Source organism: Phlebotomus papatasi, chromosome 2 (assembly GCF_024763615.1).
Source record: "Phlebotomus papatasi isolate M1 chromosome 2, Ppap_2.1, whole genome shotgun sequence".
Taxonomy (NCBI): domain Eukaryota; kingdom Metazoa; phylum Arthropoda; class Insecta; order Diptera; family Psychodidae; genus Phlebotomus; species Phlebotomus papatasi.
In genome coordinates this window covers 93,404,706-93,425,258 of record NC_077223.1, presented here as the reverse complement: position 1 = coordinate 93,425,258, position 20,553 = coordinate 93,404,706, and the positions used below count along the sequence as shown (strand labels likewise).

General features: G+C 37.5%; 1 protein-coding gene across 3 annotated transcripts in view; it reads left to right on the top strand.

Moving 5' to 3' along the window:
* The window catches only part of LOC129802422 (talin-2), a 76,577-nt gene that overhangs the window by 41,940 nt on the left and 14,084 nt on the right, over positions 1 to 20,553 (top strand). For all 3 annotated transcript variants that reach the window (XM_055848207.1, XM_055848206.1, XM_055848208.1), the window contains exons 3-11: positions 811 to 952; positions 1,050 to 1,719; positions 1,873 to 2,376; positions 2,460 to 2,548; positions 4,899 to 4,987; positions 5,350 to 6,430; positions 9,166 to 11,146; positions 15,016 to 16,652; positions 20,005 to 20,195. In XM_055848207.1, the coding sequence (XP_055704182.1) occupies positions 817 to 952; positions 1,050 to 1,719; positions 1,873 to 2,376; positions 2,460 to 2,548; positions 4,899 to 4,987; positions 5,350 to 6,430; positions 9,166 to 11,146; positions 15,016 to 16,652; positions 20,005 to 20,195 (6,378 nt within the window). In that variant the 5' untranslated portion in view covers positions 811 to 816. The remainder of the gene's footprint in view (positions 1 to 810; positions 953 to 1,049; positions 1,720 to 1,872; positions 2,377 to 2,459; positions 2,549 to 4,898; positions 4,988 to 5,349; positions 6,431 to 9,165; positions 11,147 to 15,015; positions 16,653 to 20,004; positions 20,196 to 20,553) is intronic.

Here is a 20,553-nt window from a genome sequence, read left to right as displayed (position 1 = left end):
CCGGAATAGGCAACACTACCTCACCCGAGAGACGCTCACAAAATACATACTTTTTTAACGCGAAATATAGGATCCAGCTGGGAAATTTTACCCGAAATTTAAAGATTGATTCACTATTAATATAAACAGAAACAATCTTTAATGAAAACTAATCAATTTTCACGAAAATCACCGAAGGAAAACCTTCTGCACTTTACCACAAATCACAACGCAATTTAAATTCAAATTATGCCTAAAATTTAACGATCTTTGTGTTAATACAGTAGAGTCTCGCTATAGTCCATATTTGGTTTCAAATTTGACACTTGGGTCGCACTAGTCCATGTAATTTTTTAAAATTATCAACGATTTTTAGTATTGAAATTTCTCGACGGCTTCCATTTTCTTTGCGATTGTGGTACTTGTCCTCGCTCTCTTCATTATGGATCACAATTATCACAACTACTTAATAAAGTTTGCCAAAAATATTAAAATAATTATGCATGTCGCATACTAAAAAACATAACCTAACTTAAAATCAGTGTTTTGAAATCAACGGTCGATAAATTGTGGACTATAGAGCGATGGCCTATAGCGAGACTCTACTGTACATCGTAAAATGAATAAATATTCAAAATCAAAATGAATTCATTGACTATTCGAAGATTACATACATAATTTAAATTAATTTATTTGCATGGCCGAAATTACACTCAAAGTGGCCGAAATTAGAAGCTGGCCGAAATTTGGCACACTTCCCCTAAGACAATTTCAAAAGGAACTTTGAGAAAATTTGCTAAAGTTGAGTTTGTCCTCTCTATTTTATTTTAGTTCACAATGGCTACGCTATCATTGAGGATCAGTTTAGAGGGTGGACGTGTTACGAAGACAATCCAATTTGATCCGAGCACAACAGTATTTGATGCATGTAAGATTATTCGGGATAAATTTGCTGAAGCTGTTCAAGGACAACGTGAGTAGTGGGATTTTTTTTTTGGAGAAAAATTTCTTAGATTATTTCTTTTATATCAAACATAAAATTTGTTTTTGGTGAAATTGCCATAATATAGCTCAAGAGTATGGGCTCTTTTTGGCCGATGAGGACAATCGTCAGGGTGTATGGTTGGAATCGGGCCGTCATTTGGGTCACTATTTCCTTCACAATCACGATGTTCTCGAGTACAGACGCAAATTGCGAACATTGCGTGTACGTATGCTGGATGGAGCAGTAAAGACAATTTTGGTGGATGATTCTCATCCAGTGTCACAATTGATGGTGGTGATTTGTACGAAGATTGGCATAACAAATCATGAGGAATATGGTTTGGTGCGTGAGGAGAATGAGAAGCAAAATGAAAATTTGCCCGATAATAAATTCAGTACATTGACACTTCGTCGAAAGGTGGCTGAGAAGGATCGCGATGCTAAAATGGAGAGTTTGAGGAAGAAATTGAAGACAGATGATGAGATCAATTGGGTTGAGATGGGAAAGACACTGAGGGAACAGGGTATTGATGAGTCAGAAACAGTACTGTTGAGACGTAAATTCTTCTATTCTGACCAGAATATTGATTCAAGGGATCCAGTTCAATTGAATTTGCTGTATGTACAGGCCAGGGATGCAATTTTAGATGGTACACATCCGGTAACACAGGAAAAAGCATGTGAATTTGCAGGTATTCAGGCACAAATTCAATTTGGTGACTACAACGACAAGAAACACACCACAGGATTTTTAGAGTTAGTACAACACTATTTCTTTTAATTTTTTTTTCGTTGTTTTTTTTTTGCTGTGCATTTGTTGCCAGCATGATGTTATTTCTTTTTTTTTCTTTTTTCTTTATTCTCTCTCTCCATCAATGTGGGCAATTAATTTTGCATCTTGCATTGCAGCTTAAAAGAATTTCTTCCTCAATCGTATGTTCGGGTAAAAAATATTGAGAAGAAAATTTTTGCTGAACACCGAAGGCACATAGAATTGTCGGAGATTGATGCAAAAGTTCTTTATACAAAAACAGCCCGAGAACTGCCAACGTATGGTGTAACATTCTTCCTGGTGAAGGAGAAATTGAGTGGAAAAAATAAATTAGTGCCAAGATTGTTGGGTGTTACGAAAGATTCAGTGTTGCGTCTGGATGAAAAAACCAAGGAAATTCTCAAAACATGGCCACTGACAACTGTTCGTCGTTGGGGTGCATCACCAAATACCTTTACCCTGGATTTTGGTGATTATGCCGATCAGTACTATTCGGTGCAGACGACCGAAGCTGAACAGATTGTTCATCTAATTTCGGGCTATATTGATATCATCTTGAAGAAGAAACAGAGCAAAGATCACTTTGGAATTGAAGGAGATGAGGGATCAACGATGGTGGAAGAGAGTGTAGCTCCGTCAAAGTGAGTTTTAAATTGATTTTTTTTTCGCAAAGGGGGAGATACAAAAAGAGTATAAATATGAAAATTGTTTATTTGACTTTTAGAGCAACTTTCCTGCAACATGAGACAAATAGAGTGGGAAAAATTAATACGGAATCACTGGCAAAACCAGTCATTATGCGTGGATCTGACGGTAAGTGGAATTGAAAATATCATAACATTTTTAATGTAAATACAAGATGCAGTATAAAATAGTTTTCGTCATTTGCTTTCATCCAAAATTTTATTATTCACTATTAGCAACAATTATTTCAACACACAAAAAAGTTTCAGTATAGCTTTCATTAGTTTGATTTTAATATCACACGTAGGGGAGACCGGGGCAAATTTAATGAGGCGTAGAATTAGACACTGGACTGTTATAATTTTCCTTAGAAAAAAATATTAAGCAAATTTGATTCAAATATGTTTTTCACAAATTATAGGACAAAGGAAAATTTTATTTACTATCTAATTCTGCCCCGGTTTTCCTATTGATTTAAAATTTTAAAAGCTTAATAGTTTGGTTGAAAAAATAGTATTTTTTAGTTGAAAAATTATGATTCGTAGGTTGGAATCACCACTTTTCGCCAGTGCCCCACTTTTCGCCACTTAGATTGAAATTGCTATTTTTCGCGATTTATGAAATAAATGAGCCACAAAGTTACTTGTATTTTTACTGTTGCCACGTATAGAGTCGAAAAATAGTAATTATTTGTTTTTAATTTACGATTTTAATCATTAAAATCGTTATTGTGTAATACGCCTGAAGGGGGAGTGGCCTATTTTTAGATTACTGGGCTCTTTAGGCCTTTTCTATGATTAAAATTCTTCGGATTGTTAGTCTTCATAGGATTATAAAATATCCCAGTAAATCTCATTTTTTTTATTGATGGATGGATGGACTTTGCCTTTACAACTTCTGAACACTTTAGTTCTTATTTTTAATGAAAAAAAAATGAAAAAAAAATATTTCTCACAAATTAGTTCATATATTCTAATTTCTTATTTTCAATTCTACTTTTGTATATTCAAAGAAGGGAAGGCGCGCAACCTTCGGACGATTCAAGCTTCAAATATTTCTTTTTTTTTATATGCTTTTTATGAATTTGACTCGTTATTGTAATAGGACTGTTGAGCCTAGAAGAGTTGAAGGGAGAAGGCCCATCCTGACGAAGACTCTTCTAAGCCAACGGTACTAATCACTGTTCAGCTGGGGTGGTAACTCTGAGGAGTGGTATAACGCGTGTCCACGATAATATTGTTTCCAAGAATAATGCTTTAAAAATGAAGTCTACATAACATTAAAAAGAAAGAAAAATATTTTTTGAAACTTTGATTCATTGTAGATTTACTAGATAATTACTTTTCTTATTCAAGTATTTGATTGGCGAAATCTTGAATCTTCTTCTTGAGTCCTTCCATCAAGGTCTGTACAAGATCATCATCGCGGTTCGGCGCGATTAGGGGCTGTTTGAGCCTTAAAATCTTCAGTCCATTCCTCTGTTTGATTTTGTGCACAAAACTGGAATAACATTTAAGGGATAACATCCAATACCCCGATTTTTTCCACATCCAGGTTTCTGGGCAGTGGTTTTACTGTCGAGGAATCGAAGAATCACCCTCCGGACGGTCTGGCGTAAGGTATTTGTGAGTTTTTCAAGGTCTACGTAATTGATCTAGGATTTTTTAGATAAGTGTACACGATCAGTTCCCTTCTCTTTTCCATTATTAATTCGTATCTCAGTGAAAAATGAACAGAATTTGATGAGATTTTCACCAAGAGAAAGGTAAAAACACGTGTTACAATGTTTACATACAACTAAAATGCGGATCTAGTGACATCTGCCATATAAAAATCAAATCATTTGGAACAATTTTATCGTGGACATGCTTTAGGCCGCGCAACTTTTTTTTCAATAATGTATGCTATAGGCCTTCTTTTGTAAATTTATTTAATATAACCTGGCCATACATTTTAAAGCATTTTTTAATTTTATAAGAAATTTAGGACAATTTTCATGCAAAGTAAGAACGAGACGTGAAATCTTTTATTTTTCACAAGAAAACTCAGTGCATTGAGCCTTAATTTCTTTGACTTGATATTCTCTTTTGCACAAATGTATTAAGTTTTGGTTTTTTTATACGCCATATGGGAAAGTACTCTCCCTTCGAACGTTCATGCCTTCGAATAATGTGAATTTCTTTCACTTTCCTAACAGACTAACTATTATTTAATGGAAATTTGTAAGTTTCTTAGGAAAACTCAAAGAAAATTCACGTTATTCGAAGTCATGAACGTTCGAAGGGAGAGTACTTTCCCCTAGATCTTTTTTTTTTTAAATTTAAGTAGTTAATATATCTTTTATTATTGCAAATTTAGTGATTTTATTCTTCTATCTTTTTTTTTCTTTCTATGTATAAATCGCAATGGATTTATTTTGTATAAAAAAAATAAATTGCAACATTTAATTGGTGTTTGTGGACAAAATTATTGAAATTAGGAGAAAAACCATATACACATGGCGATATGACGAATGTACAGTATGGGGCAATTGTTGGACAAGTTAATTTGGCCCATCAGCCACCATTGGTAAGTTCTATCACGCTTTATCTTTGCTTCAATTTCTCCACCATTAATAAATAAATTTAATGAATGCAATTAGAAATGCTTTAACATACTTTTTTTTTTGAAATTGTAAATATTCTACGAAAAATCATTTTTTTCGATGTTACATTGAGCTTTTTAGCAATATAATTGTTTATTTTTGAAAAAAAAAACAACCGATTGGACTTCTAATCAATTTAAAGGAAAAAAATCTTTTTCTTTCCATGCTGCCTCCTAACTTAAAAAAAAAATCTTAATTAGGCGTAGGTGAATTAGTCAAATAACGTATGCGATCGTTTGCAGTAATTAACTGTAGAATTTAATTTTCTTTGTGCGCGGAAATGCAGTCAAAGGAGATACGCATAAGTTCGGTGCTGACAGAGCCTCAACGTGCTCTTTTGGGCTACATTTCGGCTGGACGCGAGGAATTGCGAAAGGCTCAGGAGGATTTGCAGACAAGGGCTGAAATTCCTGATCTCGGTGATGATCCGCATTCAATTGAATGGCGCGAGAATACGCTGGAATCGTCGAAGCAACTCGTGACGACGCATATTGCGACTATGAATGCAGCCACGGCTCAAGTGGTGACAGCAACTCAGCCGGATGATGTGGATCATGAGGCTGTGGGAGAAGCTGTGACCCAGATAACACAGAGTATCCCGACAGTGACTAAGGAAGTTCGTCTGTTGGCAGCTCTGATGGAAGATGACAACAGTGGAGATCGTCTTTTGGATGCTACTCGACGTCTGTGCGAGGCAATGAGTGATCTCCTGAAGGCAGCTGAACCCGAAAGCAAGGAACCACGTCAGAGTCTACTGAATGCTGCCAGTCGCGTAGGAGAGGCCAGTACTCAAGTTCTCAGTACAATTGGCGAAGAAAGTCCCGAAAGTCGTGAGCTTCATGATATGCTCTTGGCACTGGCTAAGGCAGTTGCCAACACAACGGCTGCCCTTGTTCTGCGTGCCAAGAGTATTGCGGCTAGCGTTGAGGACGATGACACACGCAATAAAGTCATCGAGGCTGCGAGTCAGTGTGCTCTAGCCACTAGTCAATTGGTGGCATGTGCCAAAGTGGTTGCTCCAACGCTCCAGAACAAAGCGTGCCGTGAGCAATTGGAGGCAGCAGCTCGTGAAGTGGCTAAAGCTGTCAATAATTTGGTGGCAATTTGCAATGAAGCTACAGATAATCATCAGTTGCGTGGTGATTTAATGGCGGCTGCACAGGAAGTATCACGTACACTGAAGGAACTCCTTGAGCACATTAGCTTGAGTGCTAGAGAAAGGGCACGCCTGGTACAAGAAGATCATCCTATGGACAATGTCCTTATCACAACGGACAAACTTGTATCTTCCTCTGATCCGCAAGAGATGATCAAACAGGCCAAAATCTTGGGACAGGCTACTGCTAAATTGATCCAAAATATCCAAGGTAAGCCTAATGCATTTTTTCAATTCTTAAATTCTGTGAATATACAGGCTGATATCAATTTATTTAGGAAACTAATAAACTTTCTAATAGGATCATTTTAAAAAGGATCATGAACTTGATTTTCTATTCTGTGAAATTTTAAAAAGAATTTTTTAATTAAATAATTTGACAATCATTTTCATAATTTCATAAAGATTTTCATAGTTGAAAAAAAACTAAGTGGCAAAGTGTCCTACGTTTTGCAAAATTCTCGAATTCGTGATCCGATGATACACCTCAAAAGTGCTTTCGCATCATTTACCGATTCGCAACAGATTTAAATCGATTCATAAATCTCATAAATCTTTCAAAAGTTCGACCAAAATAGCTTAGGAGGAAATCGAATTTCGGATAGAAATGAGTTATCGGTTCATAACCAATTCATAATCGTTTGGAATCGGTTCAGGCTTGTTAGAAATTCCAAGACCTTTCCAAAAAGCCCAAACATGATACCAATCAGTTGAGAAATACACTCTTTAGGGAATTTTTAACCTTTGACCTTGAAAAATCGTTATTAAGAATTTTTCAACGGTGTTTTCGTATATTGACGTTATTTCCCCTTACTCAGGTGGCTACAAAGTTCTTTTAAGAGACCGGACCTCTTGCGTTAACCCCCTCCAGTCCTGGCGACTCTCCTTGTGAGTTTTCGTATCAGTCTTGCTTTTAACCTTCTCTAGACGAACCAGATCTCTCGTTCGTTAGTCTCAGGTTCGTGACTTCTCACTGGCTGGCGTTGGTTACCCAATCTTCGATGACTCTCCTGAGGGTACCGGGGACTAACAGGCGTCTAGTCAGCTTGGAAGTGAACATAGGAATTGCGGGGAACATACGTATCGCATTACCCCCGACCCCATTTTGTTACCTTGAGCAACCAGTAAAACATATCCAAAAAAAGGATGGCAAAGCGTCCCAGGCTTTGCGAAATCTTCTAACTGACACTTAGATGCTATACCTTAAAAGTACTTTCGCGTCATTTATCATATACCGGTTATCAACCGATTTAAACCGATTTGTAAATCACTCTAAATATCCCACAAAATAATTTTAAATGTAAAAAATATGATTTTCGGATAAAAATTATTTATCAGTTTATAACCTGTTCTTTACCGATTCACAACCGATTTGGACGGATTTATAAATCACTCAAAACATTACGCAAAATAACTTAGGCCTAGTATAATTGAATTTCGAATAAAAATAAGTTATCGGATATGAACCGGTTCAGAACCGATTGGAACCGGTTCAGTTTCATCGGAAATTCAAAGACCTTTCCAACAAGCCCAAACGCAACCCTATTCGGTTGATAAACGCCCTTTCTAGAGCCTTTTTAACATTTGTCCATGAAAAACCGTTATTATGAATGAGACGTTAAAGATTTAATTATTGAGTGATTCTGAGATATGATTAACTTGAAAGCACGAAAAACTTAACTACCGATTGGAAATTGACTTGACGTCTACACTGAGAAAAAAAAACGGTGGTGCGATTAACTTTTTCCTCATAAATTTAACACTTTTTAGGTGTAAAAATATATATTAACACTAAGAAAAAAACCTAAAAAGTTAAAACAACTCTATGGCAGAGTTGAATTAACTCTACGAATATCGATGTAATTGTTAGGGGAGACTGGGCCAAAAAGTCACAAAACGGATATTTTATTTTTTTACAAGTTACCCGAGCACTTACGAAATGTCTAATTAGCACAGTTTTATATGAAATTTACCGCTCTACAACTCTGTGAAAGTCACTTTGTTCTATTTTGTAAGGAAATACGTTTATCGAGCTGATTTTTAAAAGGTCATTTTGTGACCATTTTCAAAAATGCTGGGGCAAATAGTACCAGACATTGGGTATTGTCATATTTTGATTCGCTTCATTACAGATTTTCGTAAATTTGAAAAAATACCTAGAGGACATATTTTCATAGAAAATTTATTCATCTACATCTTTGTAAAACACCGTTTTCTCTGCGAGAAAAGTGAGAAAACGAGAAAAGCGTTTTTCAAGCTATTTTAGAAAAAAACACACAAAAGACTGCAAATCGTTTGACCAATGCAAATAAAAAGCGGCCAGACACGGAAATTGCGTTTCTTCTCGCCGTGGAACATCAGAAATTGCTTCGGTCTTTGTTACTTTTTACCCCAAGTGATCATTTTTAATAATATGATTTCTGGAGAAAAGAATACAATTTTTAGAATTTTTGTAAAATTCTAAAATAGATAGTGGTTTCATATTCAAAGAACCCAAATCATTTAGGAAATCTTTACCAGTGCATCAATTTTGGAAAATAAGTATAAGTCAAAATTGATATCTGTTGTAAGGAAAACATTTCAAAAATATGGCTAAAAATTTCAATAGTTTTTATTTTCTGAATTCCTTGTTCGAATTCTAAGAAACTTACGACATTGAAGAAGACATATGGAGGCTGTCTATGGAAAAAAAAATTTCAGCCGCTATCTCTTTTATCTTGGAAGATATTGAATTTTCAATTTGTGACTTTTTGCCCCAGCTTTCACTATTAATTAATTTTATTAAAATTGGCAGGAGTATTTTTAAAGTCATTTATCAATTTTAAACTTTATCAAAAGCTCATTCTTTTATAAATTTCAATGGATATCAAGAGCTTGATTGTTGTGAAGCGGTTGATAAATTTCCGCCTTCGTAATTTGCATTTTTCCAACACAAATTTTCTGCAGGCGAGGCTAAAGATCAGTCTGATGAGGAATTGCAACGTCGCCTTTTGGCTGCTGCTAAGCAATTGGCTGATGCAACTGCTCGTCTTCTGGAGGCCGCCCGAGTATGTAGCACTCATCCGCATGATACGCAGAATCAAGAGGCTCTGCGTACAGCGGCTGAAGAATTGCGTGACATTACCACAACAACTGCCAATACGCCAGCTATGAAACGTCGTTTGATCAATCGTCTCGAGCAGTCGGCCAAACAAGCAGCTTCTGCTGCCACACAGTGCATCTCAGCATCACAGAATGCTATTCAGTACAGCAATGATGATCAGGCAGTTGAGCCTCTGTTGCAGGATTGTCGTGCTACGGCTGATGCAATTCCGCGTCTGGTGATGAGTGTGAAGAATACAATTGTACGTCCGGATGAACCATCGGCACAGTTGGGATTGATTGAGGCATCGGAGTCATTTGTGGAGGTTGGATCGAATACAACTGCCTCGGCAAGGGCTCTTCAGCCGTCCGTGTCTGACTTCACGGCAGCCCAGCAACTTTCCCGGACAACACACAATTTCAGTCAGGCTATTCATGATCTGAGATCTGCAGCATCACGAGCCAGGGAAGCCTGTGGTGGACAGGAATTGGAATCGGCCATTGATGCGGTCAATAATTTGAGGAGTGTCCTCAATGAGACACGAAGAGCAGCCCAACAAAATGCTCTGCGTCCACTGCCGGGCGAGACGCCTGAGAGCACGGCTAAGCAACTTGGAGCGACTAGCAAACAAGTTGGTGTAGCCATGTCTCAGCTTCTGTCAGCTGTTACCCAGGGCAATCGTTTGTATGCCGGAGCCGCTGGAAGGGATACAGCTCTGGCTCTTGGGGATTTCACAAAGAGCGTTAGGGGCGTTGCAGCAACAAATAACAATCCAATTGTCATCAATTGTGCCGACGATGTCATCTTGACGTCTGTTCGGGTGATTGAGGAAGCTCAGCGAATGCTTCAGAATATTGGTGATCCGATGTTGCTGACCCAAACAGCCAGGGAGGTTCAAGTGGCCCTTGAGAAGACAGTTGACTGTCTGCCTGGACAGAGGGAAGTGGATGATGCTCTCAAGACAATTAATGAATTGAGCGAGGTGATTGCAATGGGAGAATTTCCACCGTCTACCAAATCTTTTGGACAACTTCAGACAGAATTGAAATTTGCTGCGGAAAATCTCAATGCAGCCGGAGGGAGAATTGTTCAAGCTCATGCAAGCCCAGCTCAATTGGCCAGTACCAGTCAGGACTTTAGTCAAGCCTACAAGGAACTCTTGACGGTATCTCTGGAAATGGCTGGTCAGACGAAGGATGAAGTTGTGAGAAATAATGTCGTTGTGTCAATTCGAGGTGTCTCCAGGACATCATCAGCATTGCTCTTCACGGCAAAATCCGTGGCTGCTGATCCTGAACAGCCAAATGCCAAAAATCAATTGGCATCTGCTGCAAGAGCTGTCACAGAGAGTATCAATTATCTCGTGGACATGTGTACATCAGCAGCTCCTGGACAGAAGGAATGTGACAAGGCTATTCGAACTATTGAATCCCTCAGACCGATGCTGGATCATCCCAAGGAACCACTCAATGATATGGGCTACTACGATTGCTTTGAGTCTGCCACGGAGAAATCTGCAAGTCTCGGACATGCCATCAGTGAGATGATCAATAATGCCAAAGCTTCGCAGTACGTGGAGTTTGGTCATTCGGTCAATATGGTGGCAGAATCCATGAGAGGTTTGATTGAATCTGCAGCACAGTCGGCCTACCTTGTGGGCATCAGTGATCCAACGAGTGTTGCTGGAAGACCTGGACTTGTGGAACAAACGCAACTGCAGAGAGTCACTCAAGCCATTGAACAGCATTGCCAGGTGCTATGCAATCCGGATGCCACACGAGAACAACTCATCTCGTCACTCACAACAATCGCCAAACAGACAACGATTCTCTGCAATATTTCCAGGTTAGTTAAAAAAAAACATTAAAATATTTGTGTTCCAGACACTAAAATTTTAACGTAATGCCCAACGCACAATAACTTTTGTTTAGTAAACATGTTTTTGACATTTCAATGAGAGTGAGTGAGATCTAGATCTAGTCATCTCGCTCATTCTCACGGGAAATTTTGAAAACATATTTACAAACAAAAGTTATTGTGCGCTGGTCATAAGATTAAACGTAGGGTAAAATTTGGAAATGCGGACATTTAAGAAACAGCTCAGATTTCACGTGTATTTTGTCTGAAGCTGCGTGCACAGTAAAAAAAAATTACAAGAATAATCGTTGGTTTGCTCTTTTACAACGATTATTCTTGTAAAGTTACACAAATTATGTATTTCAGCAAAATGTGTAATATAAAAATGTGTAACTTAATTTTGATGTAATTGCAAACCGTATAAAAAATTGCGAATGATTACACAATTGTGTACATTTTCTTACATATTTCGTGTAAAATTACACAGTTTTCAAATAAAATGTGTACAAATTACACAGTTTTCAGACAAAATGTGTACAAATTACACATATGTGTATCAGTACACACGATTACATGTTTAATGTAAAATTTACAATGAAAATCATGGTAAAGCAGCCAATAATTTTTTACTCTGTGCCTTACCAAATTATCCCATATAAACATTTTTTTTCTTAAGAAATTTACACAAATTTGCTGAATTACTCTTCTGATGCGAGTGCAAATTTTTAATTAATATTTTAAGAAGTCTTCAAATACAAAAAAAATACGCGGTTAAAGGACACTTCTGTTGGAAATGAGTTGGGCCAAATGGGCACAAGAAGAATATTGTAACTCGGACAAGGGGTAACTCATATTGAGAAACCCTTGTCAGTTGTCTGAGAAACGTTTCGCGAAATCCGAGAAACCACAAAATTGCATCGCGAAACTCGGGATACCCAGGAATTGCTTCAGGGAATCCTAAAAACCCAATATTACCATCGCGAAACTCGAGAAACCCGAGAAAACTCAATTTTTGCATCACGAAACCCGAGAAACCCAAAAATTGCTTCGCGAAACCACTGAAACTAAAGAATTTCATCGCAAAGATAATCCAAGAATTGCCTTGCTAAACCGAGAAAACCCAATTTTTGTATTGCAAAACCCGAGAATCGCAAAAATTGCATCGCGAATTCCGAAAAGCTCAATTTTCGCATTGCGAAACTCGAGAAAACTCATTTTTTGCATCGCAAAACCCGAGAAACCACAAAATCGCATCGCGAAACCCGAGAAACTAAAGAATCGCATCGCGATACCACAGAAACCAGAGAATTGCAGCGCGAAGGAAATCCAAGAATTACCTTGCTAAACCGAAAAAACCCAATTTTTGAATCGCAAAACCCAAGAAACCCAATTTTTGTATTGCAATACCTGATAAACCCAAAAATTGCATCGCGCAACTCGAGAAACCCAAAAATTGCATTGCGAAACTCGAGAAACCCAAAATTAGCATCGCGAAACCCGAAAATTTCATCGTGAAACCCGAGAATCCCAAAAATTGCATTGCAAAATCCGAGAAATCCCTATTTTGGCATTGCGAAACTCGAGAAAATCCAATTTTTGCATCGCAAAATCCGAGAAACCACAGAATTGCATCGCGAAATCCAAGAAACCCAAGAATTGCATCGCGAAACCACAGAAACCAGAGAATTGCAGTACGAAGAAAATCCAAGAATTGCCTTGCTAAACCGAGAAAACCCAATTTTTGCATCACGAAACCCAAGAAATCCAATTTTTGCATTGCAAAATCCGATAAACCCAAAAATTGAATCGCGAAACCCGAGGAACCCAATTTTTTGCATCGCGAAACTCGAGAAACCCGAGAATTGCATAGCGAAACACGAGAAACTCAAGATTGGCATCGCGAAATCCGAAAATTTCATCGTGAAACTTGAGAATTCCAAAAATTGCATTCCGAAACCCGAGAAAACCCTATTTTTGCATCGCTAAATCCGTGAAACTCAAGAATTTCATTGCGAAACCACAGAAACCTCAGAATGGCAGCGAGAAGGAAATCCAAGAATTGCCTTGCTAAACCGAGAAAACCCAATTTTTGCATCGCGAAACCCAAGAAACCCAATTTTTGCATTGCAAAACCCGATAAACTCAAAAATTGAATCGCGAAACCCGAGGAACCCAATTTTTTGCATCGCGAAACTCGAAAATCCCAAAAATTGCATTGTGAAAACCGAGAAAACGCAATTCTCGCATTGCGAAACTCAAGGAACTCAAGAATTACATTGCGAAACACGAGAAAACCCAAGAATTGCATTGCGAAACCTGAGACACCCAATTTTTACATCGCGGAACCCGAGAAATCCAAAAATTGCATCGCGAAATCCGAGAAACCGAAGAATTGCATCGTGAAACCACAGAAACCAGAGAATTGCAGCGCGAAGGAAATCCAATAATTGCCTTGCTAAACCGAGAAAATCCAATTTTTGCATTGCGTACCAGATAAACCCCAAAATTGGATCGCGCTACTCGAGAAATCCGAGAATTGCATAGCGAAACTAGAGAAACCCAAGAGTAGTATCGCGAAACCCGTAAATTTCATCGTGAATCCTGAGAATCCCAAAAATTGCATTGCGAAACCCGAAAACCCCAATCTATTGCGAAACTCAAGAAACCAGTACCTTAGGAATGAGCTACCCCCTAAATTCGGAACGAGATGTATTGAATGCGTAGTGACTTTCCGCGGTGAAAGTTATCCGGTGCCCTGTTGACTTGCTTCCTCTCCAATAAAATTATGAATCTGTAAAAATTACAACAAATCAATAAAAATACAACATAAATTTGGGTATTATTTCGGCCCTTGATTGTCATAGTTCCTTGCTCTTCTGGAACTCTTCCAAAGTCTTTTTCACATCATCTCGTTCGTGCATTGGATAATTTATAGAGTATGCAAAAACCAAAAATTAATGGAAATTTGAGAAAGAAAATAAGTGGCCGAAATTGCAAACTGGCCTAAATTTAGTACAGTAGAGTCTCGCTATAGTCCATATTTGGTTTCAAATTTGACACTTGGGTCGCACTATAGTCCATGTAATTTTTTAAAATTATCAACGACTTTTAGTATTGAAATTGCTCGACGGCTTCCACTTTCTTTGCGATTGTGGTACTTGTCCTTGCTCTCTTCATTGTGGATCACAATTATCACAACTACTTAATAAAGTTTGCCAAAAATATTAAAATAATTATTCTTGTTGCGTACAAAAAACATAACCTAACATAAAATCAGTGTTTTGAAATCAACGGTCGATAAATTGTGGACTATAGAGCGATGGCTTATAGCGAGACTCTACTGAAGTTACTTCTTGCAAGTCACTCTATCTTTGATTGTAAAATAATGACTTTTGCTTTTTGGATTTTCCAAATAATCTAAAAATCAGGATTATTAGATTTTTGATTGAAAATTAAAATATTTTATTGGTTTATTATTGAATTTAAAGGCAAAGTGTCCGACTTACAAAACAGTTATGTCCGACTTTCAGTGTTGGTCGAAATTACAAATTTTACCCTTCCTGAATTTTCCGCTCGAAAAAAAATTATCAGTAAGGGTTCCCCTGGTTAAAATTACATTGTTTATTACATCATATTCCAAATTATTGTATTCCAAAGCAGCAATTGCATTTTATCTTTTGAATTTGAATGAAAAATATAAGCAGGCGTTAAATATTCCCAATCGCAAAAAAAAAATAAAACAAAGATTATGTCTTGTTTTCTCGGGAATGATTGAATACTATCCGGCCAAGAGTAAAATCAATATTACTCTTGGTAGTAATACCAGCTCAAAAGAACATTAATCATTGTGTCCGCAGGAATGCCAGCACGAATACGAGCAATCCCGTGGCCAAACAGCAATTTATCTATGCTGCAAAAGATGTAGCCACTGCCACGTCGGCTCTTGTGCAAAAATCGAAAAATCTTGAGCGTGATACTGCAGCTGCACGGCAGCAATGTGCTGAAGCGACTCGTCCTCTTATGGATGCTGTTCACTCATGTCGTCAATTTGCTTCATCGCCCGAATACATTAGTATTCCGGCACGTATCTCTACGGAGGGATATCGTGCTCAGGAGCCGATACTTGTGGCTGGACGTTCGGTGTTGGATGGTGTCATTGAGATGGTGAAAACGGTAAAATCTCTGGCTGTGACACCAGATGATCCACCGGTGTGGCAACAATTGGCCCATCACAGTAAACCAGTGTCGGAGAGTGTGAAGCGTCTGGTGGACAATATCAAAGAGAAGGCACCTGGAAAGGTGCAGTGTGATCAAGTTTTGACCACACTCAATGCATGTGCCAGAGATTTGGATTCAACAGCTCTGTCCATTGGTATTCAGGGATTGGCACCGAAGCGTGAGAATAATTTGCAAGGATTCACAAATCAAACGGTCAATGCTGCAGCTGAGATGGCAGAAAAATTGGATTCTGTCCGGGCGGCAGCTAAGAGAAATGCCGAGAGTTTGGGTCATGCAGTAACCCAAATATCTCGATATGCTGTACCACTGACAAATGGATCAATTGGAGCATGTTCGCATCTTATTCACTCCAGTCAGCAAATAACGTTGCTGGATCAGACAAAGTCAGTCATTGAGGCAGCTTCGGAGCTCGTTGAGACAGCCAAAGAAGCTGGTGGTAATCCCAGAGCTACGCACTATCACAATCAACTAGATGAGTGCGTCACGACGACACGTGAAGCTCTCCTTGAACTCAATAACACCGTCGAGAAACTGTCAACGGAAAATGGTGTAGTTACAGGATTGATGGAACAAATTTCGCGATCTATCACAAGAATCACAGATAAACGTCAATCTCTCCTCGGTGTCAGTTCAGTGGACAATTTTGTGGACTATCAGACGCGAATGGTGCAGAGTGCAAAGGAAATTGCTCGGCTGGCGAATGAAATTAATGCCAAAGCCGGACTGGATCAGGCAAAATTGCCTCAACTCTGTGTGGACATCACCCATCATTACACCCAATTGGCCCAGGATTCAATGGGTGCATCAGCTACAACGACATCCTCAGATATTTCTATTCGTATCAGGAATACCGTACAAGAGCTTGGACACTCAATTTCTCTGCTCATTCAATCTACAGCCGGTATTCGTCCCGATGATGCAAATGCCCTGGCAGAGGTATCACGTGGAGCTCGCGATGTGACTGAGAAGGTGTCTCAGGTCCTGGCAGCTCTTCAGGCTGGCTCAAGGGGCACTCAGGCGTGCATCAATGCTGCCAATACAGTGTCCGGAATCATTGGGGACCTCGATGCAACAATTATGTTTGCCACAGCTGGCACTTTGCATAGCGATGGCGATGGAACATTTGCCGATCACAGGGAGCATATCCTGAAGACGGCTAAAGCTCTAGTGGAAGACACCAAAGTCCTTGTAGCTGGTGCAGCAGGATCTCAGGATCAACTGGCATCAGCTGCTCAGAATGCTGTTACAACCATTTGTAAGTACCTATTAATTTCCTTTTTAACCCATTCCTTACCATGGTATTATACATCATACGCGAATTGAGTGATTTTAGATGATTTATTCCTAGGCAACTTTTATCCGAATTGCTATCGGGAATGGGTTTTTAGTAACTTTAGTTCTTCAGTTACTTGGGAAAAATAGTACGACAGAGATGAAAATACATTTTGTTGTTCTTTTCTCGTTTCGCGGAAAGTCATGCAAAATTTTTAATATTAGGTTAATATTAAATAGGTTAATTAGGTTAATATTTTAGGTTTCCCAAGTACTTCTGCATAATCGACTTATTGGTTCGTGTCACGACTGTTTAGTGTTTTTTTTGGAACACGGCTAGGAGTTCGTACACTGAGAAAAAAACGCGGGTGCGATTAACTTTTTCTCGTCATAACTTTAACATTTTTTAGGTGTAAAAATATATCAACATTTTTTTATGTTAATTTTACACCTTTTTAAGGGTAAAATTAACATGAAAAAGGGTTAATTTTACCCCTAATACACCTAAAAGGGGTAATATATACATGGTAAGGAACCGACGTAATAATTTTTGACAATAATCCGGTGATCGTCGGATGGGAAATTTCAGCCCAGAATAAAAAACTCTTCTTCCCAAAGCTTTCGGTGCCCTACGCACCTTCTTCAGTGGCTACAGTAGCAATTTTATTACACAAAATTAAATTACAATTATACTTTTTCATCTTCATCTTTTGCACTCACTCGAAAATGTCAGGTTTCTGGGGCTTTGTCTTTGTCTTTCTTTGAAGACATCTCCCTGGCCCCCAAGAAAAGTCAATAATGCAGATGCACTTGAGAACAGTAAAGTGCAAAAAAAAAAACATGTTCATTTTTCATTGGAATAGCACCATTATACATCCCTGAACAAATATCAATAATGGCACCTCACAATCTTTGAAAAATGCAATAAAATTATCAAAAAGAATCCAGAATTAAAAAATATATACGATTATATTGTCCTTTTACACCAATAGCAAAATCTTGATTTTGCTGTTATACTTTTAGTATTTTCAGAACTATAAAAATTTTGTTAACGTTTCCTAATAAATTTAGTGCAAATGTATGTCGTTTTTTTCGGCTGTTAGCCCAGAGTTGTTCAATTTTCAGGGGAAGTGCAACTTCTGCAAACCGGAGAATTATGCGCGGTTTGTGGAGGCAGTAAAAAGGATGTCATAGTTGTGCATTCCTAGGATGTCAAGGTTTGCCTTCTAAGATATCTGATTTGATGTCGGAGTACCACCAGGCTTTTGAAGAGCATCCTTTTAGTGATGCTTCAATAGAGTTTGGTAGTGCACTAGACGACGTTAAGACGACAGTGGACGCTAAAAAGTAATACTCGCTTCGCTAATATTCTATTTTTTGTTGTGCTTTACAAAACCATAACTAGGGTGAATTGTGGAAAGGTGGACACTTAAGAAGTTCAGTTTCAAATGCATTTTTAAGCCGAATAAATATTTATTATTTTCATTTATTTTGTATCATGAAATTCCTTGTGAAATACTATAACATAATCTTTACAGTTTCTATTAGAAATTTCAACCAATTAATTAGAATATTCAATCAAATTAGAAAACAACACATTTTGAAAAGATGGACAAAATTTTGAAATGTGGGACAAAAACTTTTGGAGAGATGGACATATTGATATTAAGGACAAAATATTATTCGAAATATGTAGGAAATCAATTGTTGGTGGTTTTCTGCGTATACTTGCACATTGGATACTTATGCTAATCCCTGCTTTATGTCCGGGTAACATTTGAGGAATCCTAATTACCAAAAACTTCCTGGACGTCCAATCAAAAAGAGGTTCTGTAAATTTCACAGAGGCCTCGTGCGGTCCAGCAATTATAGCTTTAAAGCGGATGCAATTTTTTTGCACATTTGGATACCCAATCCGCCCAGGTCCTTTTTCACTAGCTTTGGGTTTTCTGTAGAGACTCCTCTTTGTCTTTCTCCAGGTGTTTTTGCGATATTTACTACCGATTCTGTCAGAAAAAGTGGTCCTCGGAATTTGAAAATCTTGGCAGCCTTTCTCCATGAGATTTTCTCCTTATCAGCTGCTAACTGCTGTTGCAACTATTTCTCCGGGTACTTAAGGATCTTTGTCTTTCTTGTTGACATGATTTCACGGCACAAAACCACCAAATTCATTCACAAAATCATTTTGCCCAAGATTTCATAAAACTTGTTTTGAAAGCAACACGAAATTAAATCACTTTTCTATCCTTTTTAAATGTAATATTTCACAAATTATGCCGAAAAATTAAACAAAACACTTTGATATTTTCCTAGCAACTTCCATAAGAAACGGAGAAAATGACAACTACCTTGTCAAGGTTATGAATATAACGCATGCAATACATTTTTTAAATTCTTCTTGCAAGTCACCCTTTGATTGTTTTATAACGATTTTTGCATTTTTAACTTCTCAAATAATCACAAAATTAGGTTTAATAATATTTTTATCGAAAATTGAAATATTTAATTGATTTATTATCATGTTTTTATGGAGGTGTCTCACATTCCACACTGCTTGGTCCCACTTTCCAAACTATCTCGCTTTCCACTTTTTACCCTAAATGAGTGAATAAAATAACTGTGAGATTTTATAGATTATTATAAAGGATATTCATCAAATTGATACTAGAAATGTAGAGGAAGGCTTTCAGGCTTCGCACACATTCTGGCTTCGAACACTTCATATTTTTCTCATATTCCTTTAATTAATGTGGCCTAGTTTTTCAGAAAATGTGACATAAGATTGTTTATTAAAATATTTTGTCATAGATAGGACTGATTCATTAAAGGAATATGGGAAAAGTGTTTGAAGCCAGAGTCTATGCTAAGCCTAAAATCCTTCCTTTAACTCTTTCGCGTCTTTAGGGTCATATATGACCCGGGGAAAAAAGTTTCTTTTTGGCTATTTACATTAATTGAAATCTAACTGGAGTCTTGAGAAAATGAGCCAAGAATCTTACATCCTTCTATTATGATGTCGTGCACGAACAGATAAATTTCAATTAATGTAAATACCCAAAAAAAACTTTTTTCCCCGAGTCATGACATTACCCTAAAGACGCGAAAGAGTTAAGCAAAGTTAAAAGATCGTTTAAAAAGGAACCTTCTGAAATGCGTTTTTGTAAGTTATTTTCTGGAGAATTTTGAGTTAGAAGTGCTCTATTATGATAAAAATCTAATCTACTTTCTAGCTGGATAAAAAAATTTGATTATGTAAAAACAAAGATTGTGACTTAAAGACCGAACTGTGAAGGCTTCCTGTTTTAGGATTAAGCAATTATACTTGTCCATTTCAGTGCAATTGGCAGAAGCAGTTAAGAGAGGTGCCAGTAGCTTGGGATCTGGTCAGCCAGATTCCCAAGTGATGGTGATGAATGCAGTAAAAGATGTTGCTGCAGCTCTTGGTGAATTGATTAATGCAACAAAATTGGCATCTGGCAAATCAATTCACGATCCAGCGATGAATGATATGAAGGAGAGTGCAAGAGTAAGTACATGTTTTTTTTATCCTCATAATCTTTTTCTTTTGGGAATCTATTAATTGGTGAACAAAAGAATATAGTTCTTCTTTTCGTTTAACCTCAAACTAACATAAATATTAAGAGCACAAAATTGACGTTGCAAGATCTGGAAATGTCCCAATGATGCGGAAAATTGTTTAAAGGCTTCTGGGTGTTTTTTCCCTATTTGATAGTATTTCTAATATTTATTTATTTGTGTGGTGAAACATTCATTGTTCACTCATTACATTACTAATAGCAATTTTTATAATGTGATTAGAAAATATTTTTAACGATTTCCGTAAAAAATTGGTGAATATATTTCGCTTTATAGAGCTATTTCAT